This window comes from Corythoichthys intestinalis, chromosome 10, assembly GCF_030265065.1.
Source record: "Corythoichthys intestinalis isolate RoL2023-P3 chromosome 10, ASM3026506v1, whole genome shotgun sequence".
NCBI lineage: Eukaryota > Metazoa > Chordata > Actinopteri > Syngnathiformes > Syngnathidae > Corythoichthys > Corythoichthys intestinalis.
Genome location: NC_080404.1, coordinates 25,096,830 through 25,122,365, shown reverse-complemented (window position 1 = coordinate 25,122,365; position 25,536 = coordinate 25,096,830). Strand labels below are relative to the sequence as shown.

General features: G+C 40.1%; 1 protein-coding gene across 1 annotated transcript; it reads left to right on the top strand.

Annotated features, from left to right (window-relative positions):
• The first annotated feature begins 5,303 nt into the window (after positions 1-5,303).
• Positions 5,304-25,228, top strand: LOC130923446 (high-affinity choline transporter 1-like). The gene is made up of 8 exons (XM_057849166.1): positions 5,304-5,613; positions 9,913-10,026; positions 15,119-15,274; positions 19,846-19,994; positions 20,061-20,204; positions 20,282-20,435; positions 22,026-22,243; positions 23,132-25,228. Exons 1-8 carry the CDS (start codon positions 5,430-5,432, stop codon positions 23,687-23,689), a joined length of 1,677 nt encoding a protein of 558 aa, XP_057705149.1. The 5' UTR covers positions 5,304-5,429; the 3' UTR covers positions 23,690-25,228.
• Positions 25,229-25,536: the final 308 nt, after the last annotated feature.

The following is a 25,536-nucleotide window of genomic DNA, read 5'->3' as shown; positions in this document are numbered from 1 at the left end:
GGGGTTGAGATCTGGAGACTGGCTAGGCCACTCCAGGACCTTGAAATGCTTCTTACGAAGCCATTCCTTTGTTGCCCTGGCTGTGTGTTTGGGATCAGTTTCATGCTGAAAGACCCAGCCACGTCTCATCTTCAATGCCCTTGCTGATGGAAGGAGATTTTCGCTAAAAATCTCTCGATACATGGCCCTATTCATTCTTTTCTTTACACAGATCAGTCGTCCCGGTCCTTTGCAGAAAAACAGCCCCAAAGCATGATGTTTCCACCCCCATGCTTCACAGTGGGCATAGTGTTCTTTGGATGCAATTCACTATTCTTTCTCCTCCAAACATGAGAACCTCTGTTTCTACCAAAAAGTTATATTTTGGTTTCATCTGACCATAACACATTCTCCCAGTCATCTTCTGGATCATCCAAATGCTCTCTCGCAAACCGCAGACAGGCCGGGACATGTACTGGCTTCAGCAGGCGGACACGTCTGGCAGTGCAGGATTTGAGTCCCTGGCGGCGCACTGTGTTACTGATAGTAGCCTTTGTTACTGTGGTCCCAGCTCTCTGTACGTCATTCTTTAGGTCCCCCCGTGTGGCTCTGGGATTTTTGCTCACCGTTCTTGTTATCATTTTGATGCCACGGGGTGAGATCTTGCATGGAGCCCCAGATCGATGGAGAATATCAGTGGTCTTGTATGTCTTCCGTTTTCTAATAATTGCTCCCACAGTTGATTTCTATACACCAAGCGTTTTACCAATTGCAGATTCAGTCTTCCCAGCCTTGTGCAGGTCTACAATTTTGTCTCTGGTGTCCTTCAACAGCTCTTTGGTCTTGGCCATAGTGGAGTTTGGAGTGTGACTGACTGAGGTTGTGGACAGGTGTCTTTTATCCCGATAATGAGTTAAAACAGGTGCCATTAATACAGGTAATGAATGGAGCCTCGTTAGACTTCGTTAGAAGAGGTTAGACCTCTTTGACAGCCAGAAATCTTGCTTGTTTGTAGGTCACCAAATACTCATTTTCCACTGTAATTTGGAAATAAATTCTTTAAAAATCAAACAATGTGACTTTCTGTTTTATTTCCACATTCTGTCTCTCATGGTTAAGGTTTACCCATGTTGACAATTACAGGCCTCTGTAAACTTTTCAAGTAGGACAACTTGGACAATTGGTGCTTGACTAAATACTTATTTGCCCCACTGTATATCTATGTCAGTGGCATGCAATGAGTCAACTTTTAATTTCATTAATGTAGCTTTTATTAACATTGTATTTAATCTATGATGTATAATTACAGTCAAAAAATTTGGACACTGAGTGCTGTCAGTGGCTCTGAAAATTTTTTTTTTTTTAAATTAAAATAACGTTTGAAACAGAAAACTTACTTTGTGATCTTTTCCAGGTTTAATTTGTATTTTATTTTAAAGTACTCCAACTAGTACTAGTACTGCTAGTTCAAATAAACCGAACGTCTATCGCTGTGAAAGGCAGGTAGTAAGCTAAGAGTGCTTTCAGACTAGACCAAGGGGACCAGGGTCGGGTTGGAGAGCTACCTCACGCCAACAAATGAGTCTTTGAAAAAGTAGCAATACATGGACGAAAGGCGCCCTCACTGGTTGGACAAATAGAAGAGGAAATACCTCCCTCTTGGGAGGGGAGGGAGGGAGCTTGGAGTGTCAAAGTGTGGTGCTATGATGCTGCACGTAATGTAGCACAGCATTATTTTTGCATGTTAAACTGAATATAGGATTTTTTTTTTTTACAATCCTTCATTTCGCAATGATGATAAAACTGTGCATTTGTATGTGTTAATTTTTTGTCAACTGACTGTTATGTGAAGCAGAAGTTTGTATGCATGTAAGTTTGAAAAAATAAACGCAATGTAGCATGACCAGCGGCAGTGTCGCTCCCTCTCTCCGAGCAAACTGGAGTATATAAAAAAATGCATAAAGAAAAATTAAACAAGGTCACACAGGTGTGCGATCATTCTCACTTTCGTGACTTTTTGCACTGTCAAATTGTCACCACTTCCAGGAGAGCGACACTCACAAAATAGCCGCCCCGAGAGGCTCTTCCTGTCTCGGCCAGTCATTCTCACATGGTACGTTCAGCAACAGCATGCAAAACACAATCGCAAAATTAGAACCAGATTCTGTGTATCAAATGCAACTGCTTAGCGCAGCACAACAACATTTGGCCAAAGCTTATTGTCTGTCATCTTGCCATTCTTGATTTTGAATAGCGTCAGCACTATATTTCCGCCTCCAAGGATGCCCAGCGTGTACTATCACAGCCTAGGGCATCCCAGCTCCACGTTGTGACGCTGCACATAAAGTAGCAAAAGCACACCCTGCTCCAGTTGCATTCACAAGCGAAGCAGGGTGCGTTTAAAGTGGACCGAGACGCACAATATTTGAGCGGACCAGAGTTCGGTTGTTTGTTCCAAACTAGAGTTCGAATGTGCATTCAAATTTACAAAATGAAGCGGATTATCGGAGAAAAAGAACTCTAGTCCATTTAAAACGGATCAAACAGTGCTCGTGTGAAAGCGCCCTATGATACGTCAGTGTACTCTGGTCCATTTAAAACGGACCAAATAGTGCTCGTGTGAAAGCGCCCTATGATACGTCCGTGTAGTAAGCGCACACATAGCTCAGATTTTGCTTGCAATCCTAATTGTAGAATTAATGATATTTTAGGGCGACATTTAGATCTGATTAAATTTAAATTTAAAATCAGATTTCATGAAAATTCATAAAGCATTTCACTCGTACTTAATCACAAGTCAAATCTAAAAAAAAAAATAAAAAAAAAAGTAATTTGTCTCAAATCATATGTTCAATTCACGCTATCAGAGGTTGCCTGAAAGACAGCTTTTATCTCCTCATATTCACTAGACATATCGCTCGTTTCTCATAATTAGCTTGAAATTCCAAGTAAAAATTTGGCAAACGAGTGCTCATATCCCCAAAAACTCATTAGCCCAGTCGCTCTAGCTAATTAGCGTCATGCAAACCTGAAACTCCTCAGTTGGTCAAACTTTTTCCAACTTTTGTCCATCCTGGAATCATTTCTATTTTCTCGTAGAGTACAAAATCCGTCTCAAAAGTAGCCGTCGAACAAACTTCTAACTATACACGATCCCTAAAAGAAATGTCAACTTCATCCCTTGGCAAAGTGACGTGACAACACGCACGGCTAGATTCTTTATGTTGAGCTCGCTGTTGGTGGCTTGAATAAGTACAAGAACACATAGATTAAAACATGGATCAAGTTTGGCGTGAAAAGGCTACGCTGCAGAGACTGGTACAGTAATTCAATGACCCTAATGACCCCACCATGCTGCAGACACCGTCATGCAAGTAATTAAAGTCATAAGTCAAGTCATTGTATTTTATTTGTATTCCTTGGTGCACGCTAGACCACAGTCCAATATGAAATGGAATCTTTTCATCCAGTAAGAAGTCATAAAACTGCCCGGGTATTGATCAGCTAATGTGCATTTCGCTTGCATGGAGGGGATATTTTACAAGGTTTGTATTTTAACACATTCACTGCCATTCATTTGAACTGGAGGGGCTGGCAGTTATGGTGTTTCTGTGCCACCGATGGACGTCCAGTCTATTTTAACTCGGAGGAGTTGGCAGCAATCGAATGATGAGCTGGTATTAGGGCTGCCACGACAGATCGACAACTCATCGATTGGCAAATTGATGGGTATCAATTTGATTGTTGATGAATCGTTTAGAGACATCGGCCTTGTTCAGACTAGCAGCACAAATCAGATTTTTAGCCCATTCAGATTGAAACTGGATGATTCTTTTGTAGTCTGATCGGTCACAAATCACAGAAATCAGATTTTTGCGAGACTGATTGAAACCAGATACGGGAAGTAGTTTCAAATCAGATATGGACAAAATGCTCTCAGTCTGAACAGCTCAGACGGGTTTTGACCGTGACGTCTCTCTATGCTGGACGGCGCCTTCATTGCCACAGCAACCTTGCCTGGTATACCAGACTCACCGCTGTTCCAGCGATTGAGTCTGGCGACCGTCCGGCGGATAAAATTCCGAGGGCGGAGCAAGCCACAGCAAACAGACAGCGGAGTGGAACAATCAGCGACGGGCAGACGTGACGTTGTTAAAGCGACAAGTAATTTGCGTGAGCGGAGAATGGAGAAGTTTATTAAACATGACTTGCGCGAACCATGTTGACTGTTGTCAATGACTTGTTTCGATGTGTTTTTGGTCATTTAAAACTGGTTTTACCGCGGATTGGAACATATTCTCGGCTCTCCCGTTCGCCATCTGTGTTGTTGTAGACACGACTTTCGGCGCGCAAGAGTGACGTTCCTCGTTAAGAACACGTCACGCAAATAAACGAATCTGATTGGACGATTGATTTTGTACCTTACTCGAGAGGCCGTTAATGGGCTGGGTTCCAGACTATTTCTCACAGTGTTTGAAAAATACGGGGAGAAAAGTCTGGCTGTGCCAGGCAAACAGCAACCTGTCAGGTGTGTCAATAATGTGGCCTAGTCTGAACAGGCCCAGATCTGATTTGGACACTTGCTGAAAACAGTAAATGAACAGTCAGCCCTAAAAATCAGATTTGAGGAGGAATCCTATGCCTGCAGTCAGCCATTATTGCTAATCTAAAAATTGTCCAAATCCTCTTTTTTGAGTCTCATAACATATTCAGGTCAAATGGATGGACGTCAACGAGCGATGAACACAATGAAAGGATGAAAAGAGCCACATGATTGGACGTCTATCGTCGTCAGTGGCAATGAATGAGTTGATCGACTATCTCCCTTCCATGTTTGCATTTGGATACACTTTCATTACAGTATCGTTGGAGTAGAGAGTACATTAAGAGTAGATGAATGTCTCCTTTTCATCAAGCAAGAAGCCCCACAAGTCATAAAGCTCCCGATGCATGTACTGTATTGATTAGCTAATGTACATCGCGTGAGGGAGGGAGGGAAGGAAGAAAGAAGGGATGTAGAGATGGAGGGGGCAGCTTTCCTCTTCGCTCCGCTTCTCTCCTCTCCTCCCCGGTGTATTCCAGTATGGCGTCTGGGCTCGGCGTCAGCACATTGCAGCAAATCGTCACCTCAGGGCGGCTCACGTAGGACAAAGTCAGCGAACCGACAAGCAGGCGTGACGCGGCGGAGCCCTGCCCGGCCGGACGAGGACCAGCCCCAGCCCGGCCTCCATTGGCGGAGCGGCGGCCGTGGGAGGGCCTCCCCTCCGCCGTCCAACCCCGCCTCCCCGTCCACCCTCCCTCCTCCTCGCCCGGCGTGAGGCGGCGGGGACGGCGGCGGAGGGGGGTGATGTTCGCCGAGCCGCTTCCACTGTCGCTCGGTCTCTCGCTCGGTGCAGCGTCCGCCTCCTCCTCCTCTTTCTCCTCTTCCGCCTCGTCCTGCTCCCTCCATCATGGCTCTCAACATCCCCGGCGTGAGCGTCATGATGTTCTTCTACCTTCTGGTGCTCGCCATCGGCGTGTGGGCCTCCTTCAAGTCCAAGCGGGAGGCCAAGAAGGGCCGCGGAGACCAAACGGAGATGGCGCTGCTCGGCAACCGAGGCATCAACCTGGCCGTCGGCATCTTCACCATGACAGGCGAGTACACTCCACCTTTTTTTCCGACCCGAATTCGGAACGTTTCCTTGCTTTTTGTGGAAAATGTGCGCCCAAAAAAATCCCAATTCGACCTCCGTTTCACCTCGTATACACGTGATGACTCAACCCTCATTGTGCCGTTAGAGCGTGAAAGATGATGAAAATGCGTCCAATGCAATATCTTCAACGCACCCAAAATCAAATTCATCGATGGAAGAAAAATCATCAATTGATATTTTATTATGGTGTAAAATGCTACATTTGATGTTTCTAGATAATAAAAGCGGAGACATTGTGAACATATGATATAATGATGACACAATAGAGATGTGAAACGCTAGGTAAAATGTAATGATATTAAATATGAGCCATTAAATTATATATATAAATATATATATATATATATGTATATATAATTATTAACTAGTACTTCACTCTTTGACTGCCATTGACGGCGCCAGACGTCCAATCCATTTTGACTGGGAGGGGTGTTGATTCGCCCCTCCCAGTCAAAATGGATTGGACGTCAAGCACTGTCAATGACACTCAAACATGAGCATTCACAGTCCTCCCAGTTTAAATAAGTTGGATGTCTATCGTTGTCAATGGCAGGTAATGAGTTAATAAAGGGTTGTGAGGAATTCTGAGGCAGTGCGTTCATGCTGGTTGGTTGGTTGATTTTGGGTCACTTCCTGTTTATATTTGGCAAATTCTGGCTCAATTCCTGTTCATAGCTTGTCACTGTTGATTTAAGACATTTGTTCGTCACCTCCAATTGATATCGGGTCACTTCCTGTTGCTTTTGGGGCATTAGTAGGTCACTTCCTGTTGCTATTGGCTCACTTCCTGTTAGTTTTAGGTCTTTTCTGTGTCATTTCCTGTTGATTTGGAGGTATTTCCAGGTCACCTCCTGTTGATTAGTTGAATTTAAAATAAATAAAAATTGATATAAACTGGTGTTTGTCCCTAATAACAGTCTGAAGTTGAGGGCCCTATAAAGGGTAAATAAAAGATCTTGTTAAGTCAAGGGCTGCTATTGACAGCAATGGGCGTCCAATCCATTGGAAGTGGGAGGGTGTCAACAAACGAACGTTGGCTGCCACCCTCCCACTTCAAATGGATTGGACGTCTACTTGTGATATGCTCATTTAAATTCATAGTAGAAGGATGATTGGCTGCCACATTATTGGAGGTCTATCAAAATAAACTGGTAGTGACCCGTGAATCTCCTGAAATTAGGAAACGCCCCAAAATCAACAGGAAGTGACCTGCGGCGTTTACCGACCAGCAGATCAATGCATCCTCATGCAATTTTCTAGTTATTTTATTTTTATTCACATTTTATTCATGTATTTCAAGTATTTTTTAAGGCTGAGCAAATTAACTAATTAACTGAGTTAACGAACACATTAATTTCAAGAGTTAATTATTTTAATCACGCATTAACATCACAGCCACCAAAGAAAATGTTGTGTTGTGGCTTTTTTTTTCTTTATATACTACGATATATGCTACCTAACAATAAAGAGCATTGCAAGTGCAAGATGACTTCATTTATTGAGGGGGGTGCACCTAATAACAGGAGGACGGGAAGTCAGAACACATTTGGGTTTGACTATTACAACTGTTTGTGCTACTTTTGAGTTTATCATTGCTGTGTGTGTAAGACAATGCAGTTAATTGGAGTTAATCGCAAGACTCTCATTATCTTAATCGCGATTAATTTTTTTTTTTTTTTTTAATTTAAAAAGTCTTGGCCTAGCCCTAATTTTGGTCTGTTAAATTACAAAATAAAAAAAATTAAAAATTGTCGTTTGCCCTTTAAAGGGTTAAGTTTGGTAATAAAAATATAATAAAATATAATATAAAATCTAATAAATATAATTATAAATATAAACATATATTTTGTACATGAGCGGTGCACAGGTATGAATTATGACCTTCTGACGTTACTTCAGAAGAGACATTAATTGCAATCTTGTGCTAAATTAAAATCGTGCAGAAATTAAAGACATGTAAGAACGGTGCATACAGTATTTGTATAATCTCGAATATATTACATAGACAGTACAGTGCAGAACATTACATTTGATATAATATTCTAGCTATATATGATGTGAAAGGAACATGAAATGAATATTATTAGAGAACATTAAACGTACATTCATAAAAATTGCATTGAAATTGGAGGAAAATTTAAATAGGATAAAAAAATTAAATTATAAATCATATGTCAAACAGGGACAGTACTCAAAAGACAAAATAGCCGTTATCATTTTAAACGACATATTAACAATATAAACACTAAATATAATGTAAATGGTGTATATCATGTAAATACAGTGGCTATAAAAAGTCTACACACCCCAAGCGAATTCATTCCAAAACTTCACTGCAGGAATTTCTGGCAAGTGATGGCTCTTTAGTACATGTGACAACATTCTCTCGTCTTCTATGTCAGGGCTATTTAGTACTGACTTATCTTACCCGTTGGCCGCCATTGACGGCAATAGACGTCCAATCCATTTGGCCTGAGAGGGGTTAGCAGTGATTGAACTGCCAGCCCTCCCAGTCCAAATGGATTGGACGTGTATTACCGTTAACGGTGGTAAAACATGATCTTACTTTCACTCTATTACCCGGTAATAGTTGTGTGCGCACACTTTTGAAAAAGGATTAAATGTGATATATGTTCCGTTAACATGCATACATTAAATATACCTCATAAACCATGAAAACATTTTAATGAGCTCCAAATGAAGTCTAAACAGTTATCGCGTGTCAGTCAGTGTGTCCGAGTGGTGACACCAAAGATCAGAGTTCAAGACTTGGAAATTCCATAGTTTCGTCTTGCAAAATTGTTGCCAATCCTAAAATTAGCCAAACAAATTGGCGGAGTGGACAGCGACCAGTCAGGGCGCTGGACTTTCGCCACGGGAACGCCTTACAGTACAGGACATACTTAAGAGGAATGGATTTGGCTTAGCAGCGCCCCTGCTGCCCACATATGAGTACATTGATCGCTTTTGAGCAATCAATTCTTTGCTGAGTACACAAAAATCAACACTGTAAATGCTTGTTATTTTTTTGTATTGTACGGATAAATATGACACATCGTAGCAGTGTAACGATCGATCGGTTAAGCAACGATCGATCAAAACGCAAAATATCGATTGACGATAGATAGATTTAGATATGTTGTTTCGTCAAAAAAAAGGTTTTATTTAAAGGGTTGTTGAATGTTTCCGATGCAAAAGTGTCAAAAATGTTAAAATTGCTTAGTATTTGTACTTCACATTTAACGTTTTTGCCCGTTTAAATTTTTTAATTGAAAAAGTAAAAATAAATAAAATAATGAATTAATTAATGTTTCAAATAATAAATAAATAAAATGAATATGGATGACAATGTTAACCTTTTTTTGACTTTTTTGTTTTTTCCAAAATACATTTTTTTGTTTAGATAAAAATAAACATGAAAAATACTTAGAGAGAAGAATATTTACTGTAAAGATACTATTTTTGGAAACATTTTTAAGTTTGACGATGTCTGTAAAGTAATTATAACTCAAAATAGCTGTACCTTAATTTGATAACTAATTAGTTAATGATTAGTCGATTCATCAACGCAGCCCTACTCCATAACGGCCCAAAAAACACACTCAAACAACTGAAGGAGCACTGGGTTTCGGTTAGGGTTCTGCCCAAGCAACCAAATTCAAAGCATCGCATTATTTGCCACTATTATTTTATTTATTATTTGCAATCGTATTTGCCAATGTACAAACAATTTTTAAAATCAATGTTCAATTAAATTTAAAAAAAAAAAAAAAAAAAAAAAAAGGTCTCACGCGGCAAAATATCATCACTCTGTATTCTCTCTGCAAATTTGAGTTAAATAGGCAAATTAATGATCAAGTTATCGTAAAATTTCTTTTCCGATCGCTGTGACCTTTGACCCCATTACCCCAAATTAAGTCGCCTCTTCCGTTTCATGTTACAAACATATTCTGCAAGTTTGACAATAATCCCATTATTTGTTCTTGAGTTATCTTGAACACAAACATAGAAAAACAGACATGAAAGACTTGACAGACAGACAACAATACATAAGCTGCACATTCTGAAGGTTTATATAATAACACACGCTAAGGTTTTAATTCTAAAAGCACGTTCACTCAAGTTTAATACAACTAAACATGACGTAAATCTGATCCATTACTGACATAGAAGCATGTCATATACTCTGTAACATTTGCATTAAACCCTAAAATGACGCTTTTTGTGTGTTTATCCACAGCTACGTGGGTTGGCGGAGGGTTCATCGTGGGCACGGCGGAGGCCGTGTACAACCCGTCCATGGGTCTCATCTGGGCCGTCATGCCCATCACAGCCACCATGTGCTTCATCTTCGGTGAGCGCTCCTTTTTAGGGCACACCGTCGCGCCCTGTCGCCACTGGGCAGCCCCGGCCGCCATTTTGTCCGTGAAAAATACCCCCTGAAAAATAAATCGGTGACATCCAAACAAGGAGAGTTTCCTCGCGCCTTCACAACAGGAGGATTTGTGTCCTTAAGAACACTTAAGACGTGTTGGCGCGAGAGTCCAAATAGGGTTTACAAGGTCTGAAGTTGACCCCCGTGAGAATGAAAGTGGGACAGAAAAGCATGTGATCATAACAATCACAATAATTTCTGCAGAAGGAATAACCGGCAGCGTTTGAATCCCAGTCCAAACGGACTGAACATTTATCACCGTTGATGGCACTAAAATATAGTCACCCAATGCCAGCACTGTTCGTCTCTGTATATATTCAAGAATCGTTCGATCATTGCCAATCCTCCCAGTCCCAATGACTTGATGTCTATCACCAGTCATGGCAGCCAGACATTTAACATATGAATGTAATAACTATATATAAAAGCACTTTAAAATGATATCAGATAATATTGACATCGTTTTTTGATTATCGGTTTTGGGCCAATATGCATATTGTCATCAAAGTGAGTGTAAGGGCCTTTGTGCAAGGGCTGGTCACAGCTTAGCACAGCATTTATGCTTATTGACCATTAGATGTCTCCAAACTAAGATGCTTGGTTGTTACTTCAGCACGATCATTATTAAAGCATCCAGTGGGGCATCACGATTCAATTAGCCATAATATGTTAAGTCCACAGCCGCATATATCGGTATCAGATTTTTGGAGACAATATTGGGATATCGGTTAAAAAGTCATTATCGGACAACTCTAGTAATAACAAATTAGAATTGTAGAAAGTATTAACTTGGAAATGTTGCTTTGGAAAATTAAAAATAGCAAAAATATAGTATGAAAATGAGTATCTAGCATATTTCTCTCTATTATACCTCGATATTTTATTCATTTAGTTGTTTCTTATGTATTTATTGATTTAATTTTAATTGCAATGGCAATGGCAGTGTGTGAGTTACCATACAGTGGTGCAAATAAGTATTTAGTCAACCAAGAATTGTGCAAGTTCTCCTACTTGAAAAGATTAGAGAGGCCTGTAATTGTCAACATGGGTAAACCTCAACCATGAGAGACAGAATGTGGAAAAAAAAACCAGAAAATCACATTGTTTGATTTTTAAAGAATTTATTTCCAAATTAGAGTGGAAAATAAGTATTTGGTCACCTACAAACAAGCAAGAATTCTGGCTGTCAAAGAGGTTTAACTTCTAACGAGGTCTAACGAGGCCCCACTCATTACCTGTATTAGTGGCACCTGTTTTAACTCATTATCGATCAAAAAGACACCTGTCCACAAGTCAGTCAGTCACACTCCAAACTTCACTATGGCCAAGACCAAAGAGCTGTCGAAGGACACCAGAGACAAAATTGTATACCTGCACCAGGCTGGGGAGACTGAATCTGCAATAGGTAAAACGCTTGGTGTAAAGAAATCAACTGTTGGAGCAATTATTAGAAAATGGAAGACAATACAAGACCACTGATAATCTCCCCCGATCTGGGGCTCCATGCAAGATCTCACCCCGTGGCGTCAAAATGATAACAAGAACGGTGAGCAAAAATCCCAGCGCCACACGGGGGGACCTAGTGAATAACCTACAGAGAGCTGGGACCACAGTAACAAAGGCTACTATCAGTAACACAATGCGCCGCCAGGGACTCAGATCCTGCACTGCCAGACGTGTCCCCCTGCTGAAGAAAGTACACGTCCAGGCCGGTCTGCGGTTCGCTAGAGAGCATTTGGATGATCCAATAGAGAACTGTGAGAATATGTTATGGTCAGATGAAAATGGGCCAAAATACCAGCAACAGAGTGTGAAAAACTTGTGAAGAGTTACAGAAAACGTTTGGCCTCCGTTATTGCCAACAAAGGGTACATAACAAAGTATTGAGATGAACTTTTGGTACAGAGTTTGAAAAGCTTGTGAAGAGTTACGGAAAAGGTTTGGGCTCCGTTATTGCCAACAAAGGGTACATAACAAAGTATTGAGATGAACTTTTGGTATTGATCAAATACTTATTTTCCACCATGATTTGCAAATAAATTCTTTAAAAATCAAACAATGTGATATTCTGTATGTTTTCCACATTCTGTCTCTCATGGTTGAGGTTTACCCATGTTGACAACTACAGGCCTCTCTAATATTTTCAAGTGGGAGAACTTGCACAATTAGTGGCTGACTAAATACTTATTTGCCCAACTGTATGAGTGTAATAAGGAAATTTGGCTTGGGAACATTAAACATTTTGCAGATTTTGAACTTTGGAGACATTGGGATTTTTTTTTTTTTAATTAGCACAGAATTTTTAAATGGCAGAATAACATGAAACGTTTTGGGAAAGCTTGGCACGTGAAGCCTACTTGCCACCCTGAGTTATGTGCTCCTGATTGTTTTGACCCGCAAGTGCTTTACTGATAGCCTCCAAGGTCACACTGGAAAGCTCTTAAAACCACACAGCCAGCGCTGTCAGGACGAGGACACGTAAAATGACTTTGGATTCGCTCAGGAAAGGCTTGTCAAAAAGTTCTTGGTACCATAAACAATTTTTTTTGCTTGGTCGAGTATACGCCTGATTATTCTTTCGATATATTGCCTCATTTATAAATGACACGCCATTTTATTTAGTGTTACATTAATCTTTAGCTAGAAATATACTGTACAATGCATCAAAAAATTTATGCCCTGAGAAAAGTTGGAATACTGTATCGTTCAACTAAACTACATCAAAGAATAATAATGAATGGTAAGATAAATACAAGGGAGTATATAAACTTAAAGAGGAGAATACGTACTGCCCCCCTCTTTTTTAATTACATAATAAAAAGAAATTATAATGATACAAAAAAATAATACTATTAAAATCAATAAAAATAAAAAATAGTATTTGTACTTCATCCATTTTTTGTTTTTTATTAATAAAAATGTATAAATACTATATTGGCCCGAATATAAAACGGCCCTGATTATAAGACGACCCCCTCTTTTTCAAGACTCAAGTTTGAAAAAAGACTTTTTGAACACCAAATTAATTTTTATACAGAAAATAATTACAGTACATCTGAAACAAATTATTATAACAATATATTTGGTAGAAAAAGCATGTTATTTTGCCTCATTCAAATCTTAATATCTGAACATTTAAATATGTAAACTAAAGTGCAATCACATTCGTAAATGAATGGCTTCTGGTTTTTGAAATGTAAATAAACCAATCGTGATAAAACAACAAAATTGCAATAACTGCATTAACCATCAAAGTGAAGTCTAACTGTAACTGTAGTCTTGAAACAAATTTGAATAAGGAAAAACAATGCAATAAAATAATGCAAACTGGTTAAACTTAAGAGGAGCTGAGATCTGTCATGACAGAACATCGCTTCAATGATATCTGGCGCCATCCAGCGTCGTGAATGGGTATGATGTCTGGACCGCGAATATAAGACGACCCCCACTTTTTCAGTCTTATTTCAATGCATAAAACACAGTCTTGTATTCGGGCCAATACGGTACATACATGAAGTCATATTAATAATCCATTTTATTTCAAAGCACCTTTCACAACACTCAAGGACACTTAACAACAAAATATACAAGAGATAAAAATAAGGTAAACATAAAAGATCAAACAGGGTGTGCACACTTGTGCAATCATGTCAACAGAGCTGTGTATTTTTTCATTCCCCATTGGAAAATATACATATTTTCTAAATTATTATTAACACGGGTGTGTTAATTTTCAGACAAAACGATGGTAAAAATATCCACCAGTAATTATAATTGATAAAAATATTTGGTATATAATATTTAGAAAAAAAAAACATAACTGCAAATATGCATTGCATTCATTGGCAAAGATGTACTGCATTTTATACATCTGTTGGAATCCAAGCGTTCTGTACCAATGCCGGATTTGTGCATCTTTTCCTTTTTTCGCAAAATACGCCTTCTCGCAAGGTTAATTTGTGCCACCGTATTGGTTGTGCCATTCATTGCCTCGGTCCAAACGGATTTGACAAGACAAACGTGATCATTGACTCATTGCGGCGATGATGTAAGCGCAGTGAGACGACAGCTTGCGTAAGGTCACGTCGTGTACGACGTGAAGATTAGCCGGCATTCCTTCTCCGCGTGAAAGTCACATGATCTTAATCTCCATCAACGGACATTTTCCCGTCTGGCCTATTATGTAAGCGCCGCTTAAATCGCTGCTGGAGTGCGTCGAAGCGCTCCCTGCTGTTTGCCGGAAGCCAAATATGATTGAAGTTAGATGAAAAATGTGGACAGATTCGTTGAGGCACTTCACCAATGTTAAATCGTTAAATGGGACAGGTAAACTGGTTTTAGCGGAGATTTTGAACTCACTGGCTGCCATTGATGGTGATAGATGTCCACTCTATTTTAACTGGGAGTGCTGGTAGCAAATGAACAATGACATGAGAGTTTCAAGTCTAGGTTAGAGTTTGAGGTTTGGGTTTATGTTTGAAATAAGGTTTTTAACTCTTTTAGGATTTCAAGTCAGAATTTGCCTTTTAAATGTAGGTTTTAAGTCAGGGTAGGGTTTGAAATGAGGTTTTGTAGCGTGGGTTTCAGATAAGAGTTTTGAGTCTATGTTTGGGTTTGAATTCTGCATTCTGATTTCTAAAGGGGTCTAGGTTAGTTTCAAATTAGGCTATTGAGTCTAGTTTAGGGTTTTGAAGTCTGGGTTAAGTCCAAATAAGGGTTTGAAGTTCATTTTAGGTTTCAAAATGATGGTTAAAAGTCTCTTTTAAGATTTTGGCAAAAGGTTCAAGGTTGCAAAAATGTTTTCAAATAAATGGTCGGGTTAGGCTTTCTAGATTGAAACTAGGGTAAAGTTTCGAACGGAAATTTCCTATTCCTCTCCATTTCCCTTTTCTTCTGCCCCCAAGGTTGTTTTTGTCTGTTTGTTCCAAACAAGTGTAAACAATATTTCAAATTTTGTCTGCTGGAGAACGGCGCCCAAATCACGTCCTACGTGTTTTTTTTGCGCCGGCAGGAGGACTGTTCTTCGCCGAGCCCATGCGCAATAGCAAGTACGTGACCATGATGGACCCCTTCCATATCAAGTACGGCAAGGTGGCCACAGCCGCCCTCTCGCTGGCCGCCCTAGTCTCCGAGATCATGTGGGTGACTGGCACCCTCATAGGATTAGGTAAGAACGCCGTTGTTGTTTTAGCCCCGATCGCCCAGCGGGAAGCCACAGAGACGACACGGAATCCGTGTTATTACACTCGGTGGGACCGCTGAGCTGATAGTTGCTCTTATCGTTTCTCGGGTCTTCTCACCGTGTGTTCTCAGCAAACTCAGCTTGTTTTTTTGTTTTTGTTTTAACTCATTGCTGCCATTGGATGTGCTAGACGTCCAATCAATCTGAAGTGGGAGAGTGGCACGATCATTTGCTTCCACTCTCCCACTTCAAATGAATTGGACGTTGACTACTGATAAACTCTATGGTGGGAGGGATCAGGGGAAGAAGAACAAATTATCACTGCACACTATTGGACTCTATCATTGTCAATGCTACTAAGAGAGCTAATCTATACTCCAGATTGGTTTTTGGGGCCTTTTATGTTTTTTTGGGCTTTCGAACATTTGTTTGAAAAGTTTGGTTCTCTAAGTTTCCTTATTTGAGATCATATTGTAGTATTAGTGTGGCTCCGGCATAAAAAATATAAACAAATATTGATACAAATATATATACAGTATGTATACAGTATATATACAGTATATACAGTGCCTTGCAAAAGTATTCGGCCCCCTTGAATCTTGCAACCTTTCGCCACATTTCAGGCTTCAAACATAAAGATATGAAATTTAATTTTTTTGTCAAGAATCAACAACAAGTGGGACACAATTGTGAAGTGGAACAACATTTATTGGATAATTTAAACTTTTTTAACAAATAAAAAACTGAAAAGTGGGGCGTGCAATATTATTCGGCCCCTTTACTTTCAGTGCAGCAAACTCACTCCAGAAGTTCAGTGAGGATCTCGGAATGATCCAATGTTGTCCTAAATGACCGATGATGATAAATAGAATCCACCTGTGTGTAATCAAGTCTCCGTATAAATGCACCTGCTCTGTGATAGTCTCGGGGTTCTGTTTAAAGTGCAGAGAGCATTATGAAAACCAAGGAACACACCAGGCAGGTCCAAGATACTGTTGTGGAGAAGTTTAAAGCCGGATTTGGATACAAAAAGATTTTCCAAGCTTTAAACATCTCAAGGAGCACTGTGCAAGCCATCATATTGAAATGGAAGGAGCATCAGACCACTGCAAATCTACCAAGACCCAGCCGTCCTTCCAAACTTTCTTCTCAAACAAGGAGAAAACTGATCAGAGATGCAGCCAAGAGGCCCATGATCACTCTGGATGAACTGCAGAGATCTACAGCTGAGGTGGGAGAGTCTGTCCATAGGACAACAATCAGTCGTACACTGCACAAATCTGGCCTTTATGGAAGAGTGGCAAGAAGAAAGCCATTTCTCAAAGATATCCATAAAAAGTCTCGTTTAAAGTTTGCCACAAGCCACCTGGGAGACACACCAAACATGTGGAAGAAGGTGCTCTGGTCAGATGAAACCAAAATTGAACTTTTTGGCCACAATGCAAAACGATATGTTTGGCGTAAAAGCAACACAGCTCATCACCCTGAACACACCATCCCCACTGTCAAACATGGCGGTGGCAGCATCATGGTTTGGGCCTGCTTTTCTTCAGCAGGGACAGGGAAGATGGTTAAAATTGACGGGAAGATGGATGCAGCCAAATACAGGAACATTCTGGAAGAAAACCTGTTGGTATCTGCACAAAACCTGAGACTGGGACGGAGATTTATCTTCCAACAGGACAATGATCCGAAACATAAAGCCAAATCTACAATGGAATGGTTAAAAAATAAACGTATCCAGGTGTTAGAATGGCCAAGTCAAAGTCCAGACCTGAATCCAATCGAGAATCTGTGGAAAGAGCTGAAGACTGCTGTTCACAAACACTCTCCATCCAACCTCACTGAGCTCGAGCTGTTTGCAAGGAAGAATGGGCAAGAATGTCAGTCTCTCGATGTGCAAAACTGATAGAAACATACCCCAAGCGACTTGTAATTGGAGCAAAAGGTGGCGCTACAAAGTATTAACGCAAGGGGGCCGAATAATATTGCACGCCCCACTTTTCAGTTTTTTATTTGTTAAAAAAGTTGAAATTATCCAATAAATTTAGTTCCACTTCACGATTGTGTCCCACTTGTTGTTGATTCTTGACAAAAAATTAAAATTTTATATCTTTATGTTTGAAGCCTGAAATGTGGCGAAAGGTTGCAAGGTTCAAGGGGGCCGAATACTTTTGCAAGGCACTGTATATTTTAACCAATCAGAGCTATCTATCTCTGCTGATCACATGTCAGGATTGTGGTGTGAGGGGTTAGGACTACACTAACCAGCATGCAGTCACATAATTTTATGTTTGAAGGAAGTTCAGTCTGTACTGAATCCGAAAGTGTTTATTAAAGAAGTCAGCTTGATAACAACGCCTTGTCTACTTCTTATAACTATAAGATAGACAACACAAGTATGTCGGCTAACTGAACGGACACCTGGTTCCAAGGCAGTTTGCTTTGCTGAGCGCATAACGACGTCATTCTTCAAACTCTAACTTAACTGAAGCAGCTGGGGAAGCTCTGCCGTCTGTGGAATAAATAAATAAAAAATATTGGTGGAAACGGATGATGCTACACAACCACTTTATTATGCTTGTTGTTAACACATGTGTATCTAAATCTGACACTGGTAGATTTTTTTGTTTTGCTACTTAACTTCTAGTCACACATATTCTATGTGCAATACTTATTTACGTGGAATATTAATGTGCAATATTCAATGACTTCACTGTCAACTGCTGCTACTTCACTTCAATTATTTGCACTGCCTGAACATAGCCTCATACATATTTTATATTTATTTAGATTTTATTCTTTAATTCTTGCAAGCACTTTTCGAGATTTTTACTTGTCCTGCACTGTAAAGGGAGATGCTCCATAATTTTATTGTACAACTGTATAATGATAATAAAGGGGTAATATATTCTATTCTTCTTGGAGATGAGATTTGTGTGTGGCAGCTTGGCAGTTTTTTGTTTTTTAACTTAGGGTTTTGACAGTTGCCGTCATATTTTCGGGATCAAAGCAACGTATACCGGAATGGCATTCCAGCCCCGAATCTTATACTGAACGGCTGTCCGGACCGTTCCAGCCCACTTTCACCCCTGCGTCCAATCCATTTTAAGTGGGGGCAAATGATCACTACCAGCCCCTTCCTATTCAAATAGATTAGACGTCTGTTGCCGTCAATTAGTGTTTTCAATATCAATTTTCCTCTTTCACTCATTACCACAACACATGATCTGAGGTGATGAGCTAAGCATTTGAATACAGTAGATGTCCACTGTAGTGTCCCTGAAAAGTGAAAAGAATTACCGTCAATGTCAGCCAGACTTAAGCTATGTGACGTCACGAGAAAAAAAATCAATTCCCACAACAAAATGTTTTTTTTCATGTTTTAATTTTTTACCATTTTTGTACTTTTATTGTGTTTTTGTTTTTTTAACTATTTTTAGATATTTTCGGTAGCCGATAATGATGAATGGAATCAGATAAAGACAACAATGGATTTGTATGATCTGTTTTGGGCCAATATGCATGTTGCCTTCAAAGTGAATGTAGAAGCATTCTGCTTTTGTTCAAGAGGTGTTCACAGTTTACCACAGCAGTTATGTTTGCTGACCATTAGTCGTCCCCAAACTAAAATGCTAGGGGTTTGTTATGTGAGCAGACCATTTGCATTCATGGTGCAAAAGTTGAATGAACAATAAATGATTGAAAAATAATGAATTATAAACTCATTACTGTACATACCTTATTCACTGTACTGAAGCTGTGTGCCTTTGTTTTTTTGAGCCAGAAGCACTGTGTGAGCCATATGTGATACGGCATTGCCTTATTGGCACTTTGCACTTTATCCCCCAAAAAACTGATGTTTGCTCTATTTTGATTTCATTAATAAATATAGTGGTGCAATATAGGCAGTTTCTCTCACAACTTCGTTTGAATTTGTTCTCTTATTTTTCACAGAATGTTTATTAGAAAACCTTGAAGTTGTGACATTCATCATTAGTAAAGCACCCAGTTGGGCATCACAATACCATTAGCCATAATGTGTTAAGTCCATGACCGCATATATCGGTATCGGTTTGATATCGGTATCGGATTTTTGGAGTTGGGCCATATCGGGATATCGGTTATCAGTAAAAAACTCATTATCGGACAACTGTAATTAATTTTTAAGATGCTTTGATTTATTTTTATTTGTATTTTTGTATTTTCATTTGTAACTATTTAAAAAATAAATTATTTTCCCCCCAAAAAGTGATTTTATTTGAAATTAGGAATATTGCACATCGAAAAATACGTGCGGGCAACACTATTACTACAATTTGATGTCAAATTGCAGCTGCAAAATATCCTGTTGGCCACAAGTTGACACCCTTGTCCTTTATGAATGTAATCAAAACATTTCAGAAAAAGAAATCATAATTAATGTAAGAGTGCCATTGACGGCTCTGTGCCCCTCCCAGTAGAAATGGATTGGACGTCTAGTGCTGTCAATGGCAGTTAACATATCAAATTTTGAAAGCAATCTGTCAGCTGAACTGTGTGCGTGTGCGCGGCAGGCGTGACCATGAGCGTAATCCTGGATCTGTCATACACGGTGAGCATCTGGATCTCAGCAGCCGTGGCCATCACGTACACGCTTCTGGGCGGGCTCTACTCGGTGGCCTACACCGACATCATCCAGCTGGTGCTCATCTTCATCAGCCTGGTCAGTTGCCACTTTCTTCTTCCTCTTTTTCATCTTTCTTCTGACACTTTTTCCATTTTCCTGCAGTGGATGTGTGTTCCTTTTGCGCTGATGAGTCCGGCCGTGACTGACATCACGCAGACGGCATACAACTACACCTTCCAGCCGCCCTGGGTGGGCACGCTGGAGGAGGACCGGGTGTGGCGTTGGATTGATAACTTCTTAATTCTGGTGAGCAAACGGGCAGAATTGACAATCGGTTCATTTCGCCGGTCCAAAAGTATCATTTCTTTGGTGTTCCCGTGAAGGGCTTGGGTAACCTAGGCCTTCAGAACTTTCACCAAAGGACTCTGTCGGCCGCCTCGTCCACAACGGCCAAGATCACCTGTTTCGCCGCCGCTTTCATTGTCCCCACGCTGGGGATTCCGCCCATACTGCTGGGCGCGGCCGCCGCATCAACGGGTAAGAAAGGAGAGATGTCACCATTCATCTAGTAATTGATGATCAAACTATTTTGGTAGTCGCTGAATCTTTGAGACATTGTTGACCTAAAAATTGTCCAAAGGTTTTTGTCTTTCTCCTCCCAACTCATTCACTGCCACTGACAGCGATCGAACGATCACTGCCAGCCCTCCTGGTCAAAATGGATTGAACGTCCATCAATGGCAGCTAATGACTTAACAGTAAATCTTCTAAAACCATTGTTTTTTTTTATAGATTTATTTTTTAATATTTATATTTGTTTTATGTGTAAAAAATGGAAAAGATTGTTAATATTCTGAATAAACTAACATTCAAAATATTAACTAAATTATATATATATGAAATAAAGTACCATATGTACTTTTTTCATTTAATTTTACATTTTGCCGTTGTTGTTGCTTTTTTAACAAATAAAAAAATATTTAAATATTCTTTTATGCCTTTTATACCTCTTATACCTTTTTAACATTTCATTAATTTTATGCATTTTTAAAAAAAGCAAAAAAAAAAGTTCTGTAAATTTTGCATTCATCAATGAAAGCAGATGATTACTTCTGTAAATGGTTACTTCTGTTTTTATGCTCTAGTCACGTAATATTCATAGTAGGGCTGTCAAACGATTAAAATTTTTAATCGAGTTAATTACAGCTTAAAAATTAATCGTAATTAATCGCAATTAATCGCAATTCAAACCATCTATAAAATATGCCATATTTTTCTGTAAATTATATATATATTCTGTAAAATAAATTGTTGGAATGGAAAGATAAGACACAAGATGGATATACACATTCAACATACGGTACATAAGGACTGTAGTGGGCATTTCACTGTACTGTCATTTAAATCTGTCTATGCTGTCCTCACTCCGAAGCGTCTACTTTTTCCAAAGCTAGACAGCTAGTGAACGATGCCTTAATAATCAGACTTCTTCCTTTTTCATCTGATTTATTAATAAAATGGCCTCAAACCATTGTCTTCTTTAGACCGTCGTAAAACTAAAAAAAAAAAGTACACAAGCATTGCATTAGCAACAACGTTAGCTTAGCACGCTATACAGGTTCACTAAACATAAACAAAAAGCGTCTCATACAAAAAATATAACATTTCGCTTACTAACATAATATGTACATTCTTTACAACAACCATACTTAATGACAAATCTTGTCCAAAGATCATATAAGCACAACATTACAACGTAGGCGTCAGCCCGAGACGTCGTGCAGCCATATTGAACTGGCAAGAAAACAATAAACCGTGTCGCAAAGCGACCACAACAGTTCGCTGTTAGACAGCACAAAAAGCCTTGCTGTAAAACTTACCAAAAGGCAGAATACTGTCGGAGCGGGACATGTGCGTTAATTGCGTCAAATATTTTAACGTGATTAATTTAGAAAATTAATTACCGCCCGTTAACGCAATAATTTTGACAGCCCTAATTCATAGTCCAACTTTTTGTTTTGGTTGTAGTATAACTGTAAAAAAAATTGATTTCTATATGACCGCTAATAAGTTGACTATCGGCTCTAAAATGAAGTACAAATGATTCCTTTCCATTTGCGTGGGCAGACTGGAACATGACGTCTTATGGTTCGCCGTCTCCGTTCGATCGCGGTCAGACCGGTCTGGTGTTGCCCATCGTGCTTCAGCACCTCACCCCGCAGTACATCTCTATCGTGGGCATCGGTGCCGTGGCAGCCGCCGTCATGTCCTCCACCGACTCGGCCCTGCTATCGGCCGCCTCCATCTTCACCTCTAATATCTACAAGAACATCCTCAGAACGCAGGTGAGTGAACAGGGCATGCGTCATTCACTGCCATTGACAAAGGTAGACGTCCAGTTTTTCATTTAAACTGGAAGGATTGGCTGTGAAGGTTCATTCGCTCCTCCCAGTCAAAATGGATTGGACGTCTAGCACTGTCGATGGCAGCCAATGAGTTCCATTTTGGGGTGATGAGGTCAAAGGTCACAGAGGTCAGAAAAGGAATTTCACGATAACTTCATAACGAATTACCCTGTTTAACTCAGGGTAGGTGATATGAGAAAAGAAAGGGTCAGAGTTTAAAGGTCACAGAGGTCAGATAATAGTGATGTTTTGAGCGAACGTTCATCTGCCCCTTCTAGTTAAAATGGATTGGACGTCTAACAGAGTCAATGGCAGCCAAGGATTTTCATTTTGGGGTGATGAGGTCAAAGGTCGCAGAAGTCAGAAAAGGAATTTCACGATAATTTGACATCGGATTAGCGTATTTAACTAAGGGTAAGGGGAGATAATGACAAAGAAGGGGGTTAAAGGTCACAGAGTTCAGACAATCCTGATGCTTTGTGCAAACATGCATCCGAATCTGTCAGTCGAAATGGACTGGACATCTAGTGCCGTCAATGGCAACTAATGAGTTCCATTTTGAGGTGATGAGGTTAAAGGTCAGAAAAGGAATTTCGTTATAACTTGATAACGGATTCGTGTATTAAACTCAGGGTAGGATATTTCATAAGAAAGGCTCAAAGTTTAAAGGCCACAGAGGCCAGAATATGGTGATTCGCCCCGAAATGGATCGGACATCTAGCGCCGTCAATGGCAGGCAACGATTGAGTGTCCTATAAAGGTGTTAATTTGTGACTAATCTGCCCAACTAACCTTTTCTGAAATGGTCTGTTTTTTTCTGGTGTGTAGGCTTCGGAGCAGGAGCTCCAGTGGGTGATCCGTGCGTCGGTTGTGGTAGTGGGCCTGGCGGGGACGTCGCTGACCTTTCTGGACAACAGCGTGCTAATGATCTGGATGCTTCGCTCGGACCTGACCTACACGCTGATGCTGCCGCAGCTGGTGTGCGTGCTCTTCTTCGCCGTGTCCAACGGCTATGGCGCCGTGCTGGGCTGCCTGAGCGGCATGCTCTTCCGCGCCCTCTGTGGCGAGCCCGTGCTGGGCATCCCTGCCCTGCTGCGCTTCCCAGGCGGCGTGTTTGTTGATGGCGTCTACGTGCAGACATGGCCCATTCGCACCATCTGCATGCTGACTGCTGTGGCGGCCATTTTGTGCTTCTCCTTCCTGGCCTCGCTGCTCTTCCACAAGGGAGTCATCCCGCACCGCTGGGACTTTTTCCAGGTGCTGACGCGGGACGCCGCCGACGGCCACGACGCCAAATATGACGTCAAGGACGACGACGACGACGATGTCAAGGAACGCAGCGAGAGCAACGAGGTCTGCGAGCCCATGCTGGAATCAACTTTTTAGAATGCCTGACTTTACTTTCGTCCTTTAGGAACAAAAAATGTATGCAAGTTTAGTACTGGCGCAGTAATCCCCCGCCGTTCCGGGGCAAGCCACCGTTGATCGGGCCTTCCGTCCAAAAAGCGACTTACTTTCTTGTTTGTCAAACCCAAGGCCCGTGGTTTAAATTCAACCACTTTGCTACTAAATCTGGACCAAAAAAAATGGAACTCATTCTGCTATAACTCTGGTCTATTGTCCTTCTCCAAAGCGAATCTTTTCCCCAATTACTTTCAAGTGTAATCAGTCGAAGGACTCCAACATTCAGAATTTACTAGTAAGGTTCATAAACAGTTAATCAATGAGCAAAATAGTTGGCAACCAGTAACCATGGCAGCCCGACTACGAATGTAAAAAATATGTCACAGGCAGGAAATTGATTGGAATACTTTAATATTTTTGCATGACGCTCACGCTTATGTTACAGCTTCTTTAATTTCGGAAAAAAATATGAACTCATTGCTTTTGATAGGAGTCCGAACGGAGTGGACGACAAGCGCCGTCAATAGTACTGAAATGTAATCACGGTATAAATTGAACCGCGAATAAGCAGGGGATTACTGTAGTAGTTTTTTTTTTTTTTAGTTGTGTATGCTGACCGGCGTACATGAAAAAAAAAAACGACAGCTATGCTCTCTGTTTTAAGAGCTCAGCATCCTTTCTGCAATTTTCTGCAGCAATGACACTTCCGGGCACGGACAGAGGGGGCGTTAGGGGGCCACTGTTGCCAAAAAGGACGTGAATGTGCTCAGCGTCAAGTGACTTTGCCACCAGCCGATTGTCAAACAAATGCCAGTAAAAACTCATTGTTGTATTTTTTGTTTGTTTTTATTGTATTTTAGCTTCTTAGACAAGTAGGTGATTGTCAACTGCTGATTGTATCGTGACTGAGCGACAAGAAGGGCCCTCGAGCACGAGCACTTCATTGTACAGAAACGAAACAAAAACAAGACAAAAATCAAAATATCTGCCTGCCTATGCAAACAAGTGTGAATGATTTAACATTAAACCCTTCGTTAGCCCCCTTTCACTTGCCGCCTTGTCAATCTTTTCCCCAAAACGCAGTTTTTCTTCTTTGATCGTTTGTTAGTTCGCTGCTAGCCCTTCTATTTCAAATGAATTGGACATCAATCAATGCATCAAAGCAATGGCAGCGAGTAGGTTAAGAAAATAATATTTGCGATTCCTCTTCCTCTCACCCATAAGCGGAGTTTAAGGGGGGCAAGGCCCCCCTTAATGGCCGAAAAATGTCATTGCATGTAAGTGACTTTCCTATATATATAATGTATAAAAGTTGTAAAGCATAAAGGAAACAACAAAAATTAGTAAATGAAAAAAGATATTTTTATAATGGGTCAAAATAATTTTTTGAACAGATCATGTGATTAGCACCCTAAACGGTCATTTGCTTTGCATATTATTTTAAAAAAAAAATCGGGGAGGGCAATTTTATTTTTCAAATGATTTTTACCTTTGTTTGAAAATATTTTTTTTTTGAATGAAGCAACTTTTTGGGGGATTTAATGACTTAGACACCAATGTCCTACCCATAATATGGCCCCTACACAAAAAGGATTGCTAAAATCAAAGAAAACCTTTTAAATTAAAAATTAAATGTGTTCAAATGCAAATATTTTGAGTCTCAAATATTTTTTTCGCATTCAAAAACTTCGTTTCCATGATTATTATTATTATTTTTTTAATTGAAGTGATTTTTTGTTTGAAAATATATATTTTTTGTTTGAAGCAACTTATTTTTGGATTGAATAATAAAGACACAAATGTCCTAGCCAAAATGTGGCCCAAATGCA